General features: G+C 28.8%; 1 protein-coding gene across 1 annotated transcript in view; it reads right to left on the bottom strand.

The window, feature by feature from the left end:
- The window catches only part of AstA-R2 (Allatostatin A receptor 2), a 45,514-nt gene extending 31,928 nt beyond the window's left edge, over positions 1-13,586 (bottom strand). Inside the window, exon 1 of the mRNA XM_065510727.1 lies at positions 12,876-13,586. Within this exon, the coding sequence (XP_065366799.1) occupies positions 12,876-13,439 (564 nt within the window). The 5' untranslated portion in view covers positions 13,440-13,586. The remainder of the gene's footprint in view (positions 1-12,875) is intronic.
- Positions 13,587-14,058: the final 472 nt, after the last annotated feature.

Below are 14,058 nucleotides of genomic sequence, written 5' to 3'. Positions count from 1 at the left end.
AGAATTATTGAATAGGTATTGGAGAAGAATGATATTTAGAAGGTATAGAAATAAATAGCAGTCAAACACTCACTTTATTAATTGAAATGTTTGTGTATGATTAATAAACTATTAAATTAATTAAATATATACTACTATACCTGTGTATGCACAATATTATTTCGCAATATATTGAAAATAGAAAATACTTTTAGAAGCTAGTTCACAAGACTTTGTCTGTTATTAAGTAAAACAACTTATTTATAATGCAATGGTGCTATTAACTCGAAATTTGGATTTTTTTGCAGGGACCGTAAATAACGGTTATCCAGACAACGGATACCTATACCGTCATATAGATTCGTATTGAAGTGCTCATTCAGAATCTATGGTGATATTAAAAAACGATCTCAACTCCACAGTTATTTTTAATGTAAAATTAAAAGTTCGGATGAAACTGTTAAAAATAGAGTTTTAATTAGCTGTCATTAAAAAACTCATTTGAGGAGTTTAATTTTCCCATCTAAAATAAAACTGATTTGAGGAGTTTTATTTTTCCCATCAGAAAATAAAACTCATTTCGTATAGTTTCTCCTTTTTTTAATAAAAAACAAAATAAAACTCCTCAAATGAGTTTTATTTTCTGACGGAAAATCTCCCCAATGAGTTATATTTTATGAAGGGAAAATAAAACTCCTCAAATGAGTTTTGTATGTACTTTGTACTTTGGTGCCTTCAGGCAGTTTTACACAATTGTCTATTACAGCGTTTTAATTATCCCACAAATAACGGGAAGCTGATGATCTCAAAGTGATCTAATGAATATATTTTCATAAAAGTAAAAACTAAAAACATTATTTTGCTTAATATTTAAATAATTTTAAAATAAATAACTCAAAAAAAATGTTTAAGTTTAAAGTAAACAAAGTTAGTAGTCGTATGTTCATGAAATATTTGAAATATTTTTAATTAGATTTTTTTTAATAATAATACATACAATTAAAAACTCATTTCATTATAAATATTTTTACGTAAATTTTGTTTGCCTTCCTTCTACAGATACAATGTAGACATTATTCACACTTAATGCTTATAAATACATTAACAATCAAATTAAAATAAAATTAGGAAAAAATAAAACATTTCAACTTATTGTTTATGATATGAGTACAGGGATAGTTTAACTGAGTTGGTACTATTTGTAGAATTATTGTTATAAACATAAAGTTTTATATTTATCAGAAGTTTATTAAAAAAAATATATATTTATATACGAAGGTGGTAGAGAAATTGTTGTAAAAAAGTTGTAATAATACGAAAATTTTGGGTCATAAGAAAAAATATTTCGTTTTATGTGAAAAGTCATGGCAAAAAGACTTAGCGGCTTTTATTAGTAAAAAACTGTAACAGTACCACAGCACAGTAGTTTAAAAAGTTTTTTTTTTGTAAATAATTAGGTATCTTGGGAACTATAGACGATATCGTAATGAAATTTTACAATGTTGGAGCTGAAGTGTTTTCGAGTTGATTTACAGTTGTTCAGCTTTGTAGGCTTACATGTGCAGGTTATCTCTTTTAGATCATGAGATATTTAGGTTTATTATACCCTCCACCAAGTTTGTCATTCCGTTTTTAATTTCTACATTTTTCGTTTGCGATCCCACAAAATATGTATATATTGTTACTTGAATTCAAATATAACGATTTTAACGGCTGATTTAAAAGTAGCCTAATGCTTTATTAACATTGAAATAAAAGCTTTCAGTTGACCATTGATCGTAAGTTGGCAACGCTGTTTGCTGCGACTGTATATTCGAATTCGAATATTCAGTTAAAGAACATTGTAGAAAGTACACCACAGATGACGTAAGTATTAGAAACCTCTAGACAGTTAAAAAGAAATCTAGAGTGCAGATGGCAGTGTTATAAATAGTGGCAGAGTTTGCAGTAGTTAGTCAGTTTATCAGAGACGCTATTCAAATAAACATCAACTGAGTGCCTTAAAGTGTGCTGTGTTTTTCAAGTGAATTCGTGTACATTATAAAGTGTGTCTTTATTTCTGCGAATTTATAAACGTGTATAAAAACACTGTGTGACTATTTAATTCTGTTGTTGTACATTTTAAATAAATAAAGAGTTGTTACAATTTTCAAACTCCTAAACGGCTTTTATTTGCAATCAAAAGTATCCGGTTTATTTAAAGGATATAAACAAACGTTTTGAAAAGGTTAAAACGTAACAATATGTATATATTCTGGATCCGTCTGTCCGTTTGTACAAATAACTTACATACATGATTCATACATCAATATATCGGGCATTCTTCTCGATAGGTTGATTTTTAAAATCGATACAATCGGCCCACAAATATAAGGAAAAAACCAGGACAACCTCGACTTTTTATCTATATCTGGATTACTAAGTGAATAATATAGACAACATGGATATCCAATAATAGGTATTTCAAAGACCTTTGCAACGGTGTATATAAGGCCACAGTAAGTCGGACCTACAATTGGTTAAAAACGGGGAAAATATTTTTTAACCCGATTTTTTTTTCTACTTCACACTTTGTGGAAGTAGAATTTCACCAAAATTTGACCACATATAGAATCAGTTATGTAGATGTATATGCTTATACACTATTGTTTTATTGATTTTTTTAAAGAATATTAAAATTAAATGAATTTACATATATTATTATAACTTGTAATTGCAAATAAATTTAGTACATACAAACTTATTTGAACCTCTTGATTTGTGTATTGTTTGGGTTAAGTTTTAACCCTCATTATCAAAAACGATTATTAAAGTTACCAATGTTAACAACCGGAGTTTTTTTTTATAGGAATTTCACCACTTATTCAGTTCATACTAGGGATGCCAAACGGGACTGAGTTTTACAAATCCCGGGATTATAAAAAACGTACATTACCATTACTATGTAAAAATTGGTTAGACAGTTTAAAAGTCATTTGCAATTGAAACTGCACCATTCTTATTAAAAGTAGAACTTTGAAAAAATCCTCACCATAGCACATTTTCACATTTTTCAGGAACTTAAAATTTGGTCGAACATTTTTGTGTCCTCCCTATATTAATATTTAAAATGAAATATAAAAGTATTGTTTTAATCTATAACAAAAAATGGCGGTCTGTTTAAAACACGATAGTGTCCAAACGAAAGGAGCCAACTGGAAAATGGGTAATATCGGTGTATGATTTCACCTAGCCCTCATACAAATATCCCTCCGGAATACTGTAAAGTATGGCGGTCCCCTAGGTCGCCCTCAGAAAATGACTTGAACACTAATAATTGTCTTATAATAGTAAATATCGTGATGAAATTGCACATAAACAAGTTTTATATGAAATTTTCCACCAACTTTTGTGAGGATCGGTCCATAATTGACCCAATCCCCATATATTTCCTATATCAGAAATATATGTATTTGATTGTCAATAAATACGAATATAATGATATTAACATAAATTTCGTCATTTAAAGTTTTAAGAAAATTAATCACAATATGAAAACGTGTACAATTCGGACCATAAATGACTCAAGTCTCCATAGTAGGCCAAACTTACATATTGATGGTGGGTACACAAGATTCGGCACAGCCAAATATATATTGGGATTTTGGGATTGTCATCCCTAGTTTATACCTCTTGCTGATATTCGAATTCAATTCTAGACTCTCTAATGACATAAATACATACATAAACACAATTTTAAATTTTAGCTACTTACTACGATGCAAAAATCTATTTACGCAAACATAAATATTTTAATATTATTTAATTTCTAACACACAGGTAACTGCTCGTAAAGCAATGAATTTCAAACGCACTAATAAGTTGACACTTTAAATTGTTACACAAAATGGGCCTAGACTATACAACTATGCAATAGACAACATGTTGAACTCAGTTATATAGGCACATAGATACATGTATTCAAACACACATGAATGCATGTAGGCAATTTGTAGTAGTGTGTTCAAAATATCATTAGACATTGTAATAATAAATCTTGTGTGCTGTGCCCTCGTAACTGAATAAATGTATTACATACATACATGCATATGTTTGAATGTATTTCCATAGTATGTCGCTACAAGTTATGCACTAAACTAACAAATACACAACAAGTGTATCTTTATACATGTGTATACAACTACTTGTATGTATGTATCTGTGTGTTTACAAACATACTTATTACAAGTAATGAAAGAGTGTAAAGCAAAAAATAAAAAAAATAAACAAACAAAAAAATAATGTATTTATAGAAAGTTTAAACACTTTCCCATACAAGCAGATACTTGTGTTTTGTTAAACATACTCGTAAAGCAGACGACATTAAGTACATTTTATACCACTTTAATACTACTAACACTTGTACACCTACATACATACATACACAGATACAAACTATACATGTACACAAATGTACATGCATACATACATACATGTATGTATATATGTAGGGTATTCAAATTATTCCATTTTTCTCTTGTTTGAATAAAACGAATTATTCGATTTTAACTTGTTCGAATAAATCGATTAATTTTAAACTTGTGATCGAATTATTCGAATAATTTAATTTTTTTATTAAATTTTATTGTTAAAGAAAAACAAAAACTAGTAGGAAAGTATGGTCGGTCAAGCCCGACCATATAATACCCTACACTAAGTAAAAGAGCAAAAACATTTTTCTTTTAAAATTTCAATAATTTATATTTTTGAGTGATTTTCGGAAGTGGGCCTTATATGGGGGCCATGAAATTAGGTCGTGTGATTTGTGTCTATATGAAAGTTTACTATGTTGAATTTTGTAAGTATACCAAAATTTTTAAGCGATTTATGCACGTTAAAGTGATTTTCGGCAGCGGGTCTATATGGGAGCTATAATTAAATTTATGGACCGATCGTAACAAAATTTGGTGACATGAATTTTGTATATATAAATCTTATTTGGAGCGCAATTTGTGTATATATCTATATAAATTAAACATTTATGACCGATTAAGTCCAATTTCGGAAGGACATTTGTTTGCGGGCTAGGTGAAATAATGGACAGATTTCAGCCAGTTTCAATATGCTTGGTCCTTGGGCCGAAAAAATAATATGTACCAAATTTGATCGAAATATCTTCAAAATTGCGACCTGTACTCTGCGCACAAGGTTTACATAGACAGCCAGCCATCCAGCCGACCAGACGGACGGACGGAAATCGTTTAATCGACTGAGAAAGTGATTCTAAGTCGATCGGTATACTTTAAGGTGGGTGTTAGACTAATATTTTTGGGCGTTACAAACACCTCCCCACTATGGTGGTGCAGGGTATATATAACGCTAAGGTTAACAATTCAAGTATTGATATTGTTAAAAAACATTCGAAAACAAAGTACATCATTCATCAGAAATATTCTGATCAGATTCCCTTCCGAACAATCTACAAAACAATTGACTAGCAAACTCTTTTGTTTCCATTTTGGAGCTATGCTTTAACTCTTTCAGCCAAAGTTTTATGTGTATTAGTTTATAATCAAAAGAATTGCATTTTTACTTTAATTAGGGTTCATATATTATGAACGATAAGAAAAACCAAAAATACAGCTAAAGGATTTTATTGAATAAGGTGGTTAGTTCATTAACCACAGTGGCAATTGGCATTAAAAATTATTATGATACAAATTAGAGTATACATTTGTTAAAAAACTTATAATTTTGACAAAATTTTCTGAACAACAAAAACGAAATAGCTGTTTAGGTGAGATATTCTCCAATTATTTTATATCATTTGATATACCCCCACCTTCCAATCGACAATTTTTTTACAATTTTGGTTCCACCACAGCAGTTTGGATAGATAAGTCACTAACAGAAGCACTAGCCAAATTTTATTATATTTGAACATGAAGGTATGTCACCGAACACCATCATCAGATCGACTTGCTCCTAATAATTCTCTTCTTCGTTGGGTTCAAGACTGCAGACGCATTTGAATCGAACAAAATATCTTCGATTCAAAATATCTTCATAATGTTCATTGAGTACAAAATAGCATTATATTATATAGAGAAACACTTTATATCAAACCTAATTCAGTCACAGTGGTTAGTAATCTAACCACCTTATTACTTGCGTTATTTATCAAAGACCAAATAACAAAGTAACCCTGAATTTGATGAAAAATAAGCACTCTGACATTTTTTATTGAATGCAGGAAAACCCTTTAGACAAACTGCGGTTTAAAATAATTGCAAATTAGTATATTAATCTAGCTAGAGCAACCTGACTGAAAAGTTTACAAAAAAATTTAAACTATGATTTAAACAAAATTTAATTGTTTAGCAAAATGCCAATAGATGTCATCTAAAATTGCTTAAAAACTCTACAAAAGGTGGTTAGAAAAGTGACCTGAAAGAGTTACCAATTTTTAGCTATTTGGATATGATCTTGAATTCAAGTACAATATAACGTATTATTTTCTATATCGTTCATTAATTCGGGTTTGAGTAGCTAATTCTTTAGTAAATAATTATTCACTTTTTCTAAATTATTTGTAACAAATTATATTGGAGGGTATCTCCAGCTTTAACAACGTTGCTTAATCAAGTGGTCTTAGGGAGTTACACAAATCTGCACAAAGTTTGATATCATTGTCAGTGAAAGTCGCTAATTAGAAGTCAAAAGTGCATGATTGACGCATTTAAAAAAAAAAAGTTTATAAACATGTTAGACAAAGATGTCCAACGATGTTTAACATCATGTATAAGACAAACTCCATGTTTTTCTTGCAACGTAAGTTTGCAATATTTTGTGTTTATCATTAGATTTATAAAATATTTTGCAACACTTAATAACATCACTTATTCATATATATTTTAAGATCAAGGCCTTCGTCTATTTCAACGTAATCATCAGGGAAACCAAAATATGCAAATGCATGTTTTTTCAGGTGAGTCTAATGAGCATATGGATAAGATATTTACATGTTTCAGAACTATTTAAGAATTTTGGCATCGATTTGTTAGTGCATATTTTTGCATATATTTGTTTTAAGAGCATATTTATGTCATATTTTTGCGTTTTTAGAGCATATTTTACGGTTTAATAGCATATTTTGACTTTATCAAAAACAAATTTTGTCTTGCTTATTTTTCGCTGTTGTGTTACAGGTTTTTACTTCCTTTGTTTAAAATTCAAAATTGAAAAATATATGGCTTTTCACCAAAAAAAAAAAATTAAAAAACAAAAAAATTTATTTTAATATTTTAAAAAAACAATTCGAACATTTTTTTTCCAAAAAATGAAAAAACTGAAAAAAAATTTTTGTTCACCTAAAAATATTTAAATTTTTTATTTTGAAGATTAATTTGGTGAAGGGTATATAAGATTCGGCACAGCCGAATATAGCTCTCTTACGTGTTAGTTTTAATTTTAGTTCTAATTCAGACTTAACCGTTCTAAGTGTTAAAGAAATATTGTGTTTTAAATTTGCTCCTGTAACATCAGTTGATGTCGAAAGAACATTTTCTATGTATAAAAATGTTTTCAGATCCAATAGACAACGATATTTATTTGAAAATTTAAGTCAATTTTTTTTGGTTAAAAATTATGTAAAAGTTTTTTTTTTTAAGAGCATATATCTTAAATATTAAGAGCATATTTTAAAGTTTTTACTGCATATTTAAAGCGCTTACCGGTTTCCCTGGTAATCATTATAAATGTCATCTTCAATATCACTTCGACGACCGTTTCAAAATCACATTCTCCACATTTTTAGTTATTTGTCGAATTTCAGAGACAATACAATTTTTGTAAGTCATTATTAGTTATTTAAATTTGGAATAATGGAAAATTTTAAGCAATTTAATAATTTAAATATATACATATGTTCATTTATTCGTTTTATTCGATTATTCCACATAAAATTTTTCGAATTAATCGTTATTCGAAAATGGTCACTTTTAAATTGTTCGAATAATTATTCGTAAGAAATTATTCGATTAATCGAACTATGTTTAGTCGAATGAATACCCTAGTATGTATGCATATTAATAGTAAATATGCATGTATGCAAGTAATTATATGCTTTAATGTTTTATTAAAATTTAGTTTTCTTATTGTTTGATTTTTGCAAGAATTTGTTATTATTTGAAACACGTTTGTTTACTTGTTGTACTGTAATATTATGGATACAAAATTCTTAGGGATAAAGGAAATCTTACAAGGATATGGGTATAGCAAGCAACAATACAAACTATTTAATAAAATTTGTTTTTCTGGATACATGGATTAGTGATAAAACTAAAAACTTTAAAAGATTTGAATTCATTATAATAACACGGTGGTACAAAAAAAAAAGGTTTTGCAATAACTTGGCGCATGGCCTAGAGCAGGTTGTAGGTCTTGCTGAGTGTATTAAAAAACATGTTTTAAAAAGTTCCAATACACCCTCAAATGTGGGACAGAATCAAAATTTTTTGAAAATAAATCGGGCATTTCTAAACGGCTGGTCCGATCACGATAAAATTTGACGCGTGGTGGCGCTATGGGGGCTCAAAGTAGGGTTCCTTCGACATGTACAATTTTTAAACACGTGCCATTTTTTTTCTTTTTTGTATAAATTTTCTTCAGATTTTATTCAACAACAAGTCATTGGTTCTGAGTTACATTTTAATAAAATGTAAAATGATTTTATACTAAAATATAAAAACTGCAATATTTAATATTGACTTGAAATTTTTTTGTAAGACCAAAAATTAACTTATTCAAACAAAAATATTAGTTCGGAATAAATGTGGATCAAATTGTTCTAATATTTTCAATCCTATTAAAATTTTGATACAAACAATTTTTATTTATTAACAGAACTAGAGTTGTCAAATAATTCGAATAATTCGAAAAAGCGTAATTTTTAAAAACGGTTTTCGAATAACCGGTTTTTAGCCTTTATTATCAATTTAAGAATTGAGTGGCAAGGGTATATTTATTATTATTATTATTTTATATAATAGCAAATTAAATTTACATATCAATATTAGAAATTAGGAACTGGCTACTGAGGCATTCGTCCTTATGTTTGTCATTCCGTTTGTAATTTCTACATTTTTCATTTGTGACCGCACAAAGTATATATATTCTGGATCGTTATAGATAGCGAAGTCGATATAGCCATGTCCGTCTGTCCGCCTGAATGTAGAAATCAACTTTCCGTGGACCCAAAATAACTTTCATACATCAATATAATTTCATATTAATAGGCAAGTCGATTTCTTTAGACCCCTTTTACGCTCACATTATACATTCAATTTGACCAAAAAATACCATTTTAAAGGGATTTGGTCATAGATGTGCAGAATATATATTTTATTGAAATCGGTTCAGTTTTTTAGGAGTTATAAGCGTTTAAAGATGTTACTAACACATATGCAAAAACGTGTACATGTGAACCTTAAGCTAAAAAGTAAACAAAGCAATGTGTGATTGTCCCATTTGTTGTTGTAAATAAATAAGAGAAACAATTAAACAGTATTGAATTCGCTCTGTTTTAAGTGAGAGTTGTTATAGAAAACAAAGAAGAAGACTTTAGAAATTTAAAGTCACTTAAAAAAATATATTTTGAAGGTGTTTTTTTTATTTTCTAACTCCCATATGCTAAACAGTTTTTAAATTTATCAAAGATTTATAAAACAAAATTTCCATTCAAAATTGTTTATGCATATGGGGATAAATATGTAATTGTACATAAGTAAATAGTTATTTTATAATATGTGCAGAACTATAATTGTGACGGTTTTCAAACTTCATACGAATCAATTTCTTATCACTGCATGAAGTTTAATCAAAAATGGGACGGGTACAAATGGTGAGTCATACAAAGTAAATTGTTATTTCTAAATGTTTTGTGAAATATAATTGCAAGATTTTTCAAATTTTGTCTAAATAGCTCCTCTATCATTTTGCATAGTTTCATTGACAATTTTCGGGATTGAAATAGTGGGCGTGGCACTCCCAATACAAAGTAAATATTTAATTTCGAATATTTGGAGAACTATAATTTTAAAAGTGTTTAAACTTTTTACAAATAAATTTGTTATTACTGTGCGGTGTTTAGCTGAATATAGACGGAATTAGATTAGAGGCGTAGCGCCTCCCATACAGATTTCGAATATCTGGGAAATCAAAATGGGAGGGGATCGGCTTAGTAGGAATGATCCCTCCCTTATAAAGAAAAGTTAAAGTAAAGCTTGATATTTACATAAAATTTTTAAAAGGGATCAGAGCAGTGGAGTGTTATCTCCCATACCAAATTAGTTAGTTATTTTCGAATATCAAGTGAACTGTAATTGAGGTATTCTCAATATTTTGTATGTGTAGTTAGGTTTTATCAGAAATCCATTAATTTTTTTTTAATTTTACTAGGGTAAGGGTAGCGAAGTGCACCGGGTTATGCTATAATATATCAATATAATTCAAACATCAAAATAATTCTTCCGGCTCGGTTGCTATTTAAAATTGACAAAATCGGACCACAAATGGCTGAGATATAAGGAAAAAGTCGGGACAACCTCGATTTTTGTCCTATTTTTCATCTATATATCTGGATTACTAAGTCATTAATATAGACAATATTGATATCTAATGATAGATATTTCAAATTCCATTGCAACAAATATAATAAGGCTATATATAGTAAGATGGAGCTACATACAATGGGTCAAAATCGGGAAAAATATTTTTTTGAATTTTTTTTTTCATCAAAAAATTTTTTTTTCATAAATTATTTTTCCCCAAAAAAGATTTTTTAAAAATAAAAAATTTCCAAAAAACTTTTTTAAAAAAACTTAAAAAACAATTTAAAAAAAAATAAATTTGTTTAAATAAAAATATTTTTAAGTATAATTTGGTAAAGGGTATCCATATTAGATTAGGCACAGCCGAATATAGCCCTCTTACTTGTTGTATTAAAATTATTAAAAGTTTGTAATCGCATAAAATCTTAAAATAAATTTTAAAAAATATTCGATTTTGTCGAATAATTCGAAACAAAAAAACCGGTTTGTCGAATAACCGACTGTAAAAACCGATTTAAAAAAACCGGAAAATTGGGAAAAACCGGGTTTTCGAATAATTCGACAACTCTAATATATAAAATTATTATATGTTCTTAAAGAAAGTTTTTTTTTTTTTAATAAAAAAAGAGTAAAGTCACCTTTTCGCCCAAAAAACAGCAAAAATCTACTATTTTTTGAATTTTTAAATTGAAAATCGTTTATTTTTGGATTTGTGCTATCGAAAAATCGATAGATTGCTAAATCGACCCACCCTAATGACCATAGAGAAGAATTATATTTACTTTCTATGAATTTTATAACATATATAGCAAATCATTTAATATAAAATGTATCTATTATGATTTTATATTTCCTATTTTTAATAACATTTATAGTTATTTTAATAGTGTACACATTAATAAATTAAATTGAAATAATTTGGAGTCAAGTGGAATGAACCGGAATGAAGGCCAACATACTCTTACTTTTACTTACTCATACATATTTAAGTATAATAAATTAATAATGTGTTTATTTATTTATTTTAAAATGTGTTTAACAAAATTAATTTTTGAAAATTTATAAAATGAATTTCCGCAATTAATGCATAGTGATGAGTTTAAAGTTAACAGGAGCGTCGGCAGGTGAGGAATTTCGGGGGTAGTTGCGAAAATGTATTAATTTCTCAGCCTATTTTCTTACTTATTAATTGAATTAAACTTTGCTATATAGTGTTACGTTTTAACCTTTTCAAAACGTTGGTTTATTTCCTTTAAATAAACCGGATACTTTTGATTGCAAATAAAAGCCGTTTAGTAGTTTGAAAATTGTAACAACTCTTTATTTATTCAAATGTACAACAACAGAATTAAATAGCCACTCAATGTTTTTTTATACACGTTTATAAATTCACAGAAATACAGACACACTTTATAATGTACACGAATTCACTTTAAAATACAGCACACTTTAAGGCACTCAGTTGATGTTTATTCGAAAAGCGTCTCTGATAAACTCACTCACGACTGCAACCTCTGCCACAATTTATAACACTGCATTACCATCTAGAAAGCTCTATTTCTACAATGTTCTTTAACTGAATATTCGAATTTGAATATACTGTCGCAGCAAACAGCGTTGCCATACTTACGATCAATGGTCAACTGAAAGCTTTTATTCAATGTTAATAATGCCCACAGATATGTTATAGTTTGAGAGGCACTGCTATTTGAAAGCATTATGCAACTTTTAAATCAGCCGTTAAAATGGTTATATTTGAATTCAAGTACAATTTCGTAACAATATATACGTTTTTAAATCATACATCAAACTACAGTTTAGGGTTTTGGTTTTAACCGATACAGAATCCGTGGTTTTCAAGACCTAAAACGGAAATCAAGAACCGAAAATTATGTGATAGAAAGATTTAGGTTCATATACAACTTGTTTATGTCCAATTTCAGCACTATTTAATTATTACAAGACAATTATGAATATTCAAGTCATTTTATGAGGGGGACATAGTTAGATCGTCTTAAAATCTATTAGGACCCAGAATATATATTTATTTCATTTACCGAGCTTCTAAACATTTTTGCTTATGTTGGCTGGAGTTGTCAAAGATTGTTTGTTGTTTTAGTTGCTCTTGCGTTTGTTGTGGTAATCGCAACAACAAACTCTAGTGAATTTGACAGTTCGAGCCTCCCAAATAACTTACATACATGATTCGGTTGATATTTAAAATCTAGAAAATAGGTCTACAAATGCCTGAATTGAAAATTAACTGAAACCGATTGGTTTTAAATTTTTTTTCAAACAACAACTTACCACTACTCCATGCGATATAGCCACCGGCAACGAAGCCATAAAAATTACCGTCCATATGGTAATAATACAAATCTTGGTAATTTTTTCCGTACGCAACATACGTGAACGTATGGGATGTACCACAGCCAAAAAACGATCGATTGACATTAGAACCAATGTGTAAATACTCGTAAAGGCAGTGACTACAATCAAATACTGCACGATACGACACCATAAGTCACCAAAAGGCCATGTGTCCGCCACATAATCGGCAGCCGTAAAAGGAATACAAAAGACCACAAACAGTAAATCGGCCACAGCCAAATTAACAATTAATAGATTTGTTGTTGAATGCATTTGTTTGTTCAGACACACGACCAGTATGACCAAGATGTTGCCAAAGAAACCGGTTACAGCAATGACTCCAAAGCACAATGGTACCGTTACACGCACTAAACTGCTGATTTCATAAAAATCATCTTCAAATGAGGATTGTGATGGTGATGGTGCGGTGAAATTCTGTGCCACATAAGTGGTCGTGGAGAGGGTAGCACTAAGGGCAGATGTATTTTCAAAGGGCGACATTTTTGTAATTATTTAAGGTTTCAGTTCTTTGTGTGTTTTGTAGGAATGTTTTATTGGTATTTAATAATTTTAAAGTATTTTTTCGTTGGAATTTAAAATGATAATAATTGTTGTCTCACTGTTTTGTTATTATTATTATTCTTTTTGTTGCAATGGATTTATTTTTATAATTTTTTTTTTTAATTAATCACTAAAACACATGTTAAAATTTTATTGATTTTCACGCTGTTAAAGGTTTAATGGATTTAATTTACACCATTTCCAATTATATTTCTATAAGAATAATAAAATGTTGCTGCAAAAGTTCATCAATTAAAAATGCATAAAATTAAATTTCTTTCGATATAAATTTTTGATAACCCAATATAACATAATACGGCCCTATGCTCCTTATAGGAACAACAGGAATTAATATATATATAATATAACATAATACGAATTAACTGGGATGATTGTCACCGTGTGAACTAACCGTGTGAACTAACAATCTACATTATGGTGGCAATTTTTCATTGTCTAGTCATTGTAAAAACATTGCTAGGTCTGATAATATTGTTAGACCTGACAACAGTTTAAATAAAGTTTTAAGCATATATTTGTTGTAATTAAAATAGATTAC

This window comes from Calliphora vicina, chromosome 1 (genome assembly GCF_958450345.1).
Source record: "Calliphora vicina chromosome 1, idCalVici1.1, whole genome shotgun sequence".
Taxonomy (NCBI): Eukaryota; Metazoa; Arthropoda; class Insecta; order Diptera; family Calliphoridae; genus Calliphora; species Calliphora vicina.
The sequence above is the reverse complement of the archived record's forward strand: the minus strand, read 5'-3'. Positions and strand labels throughout refer to the sequence as shown.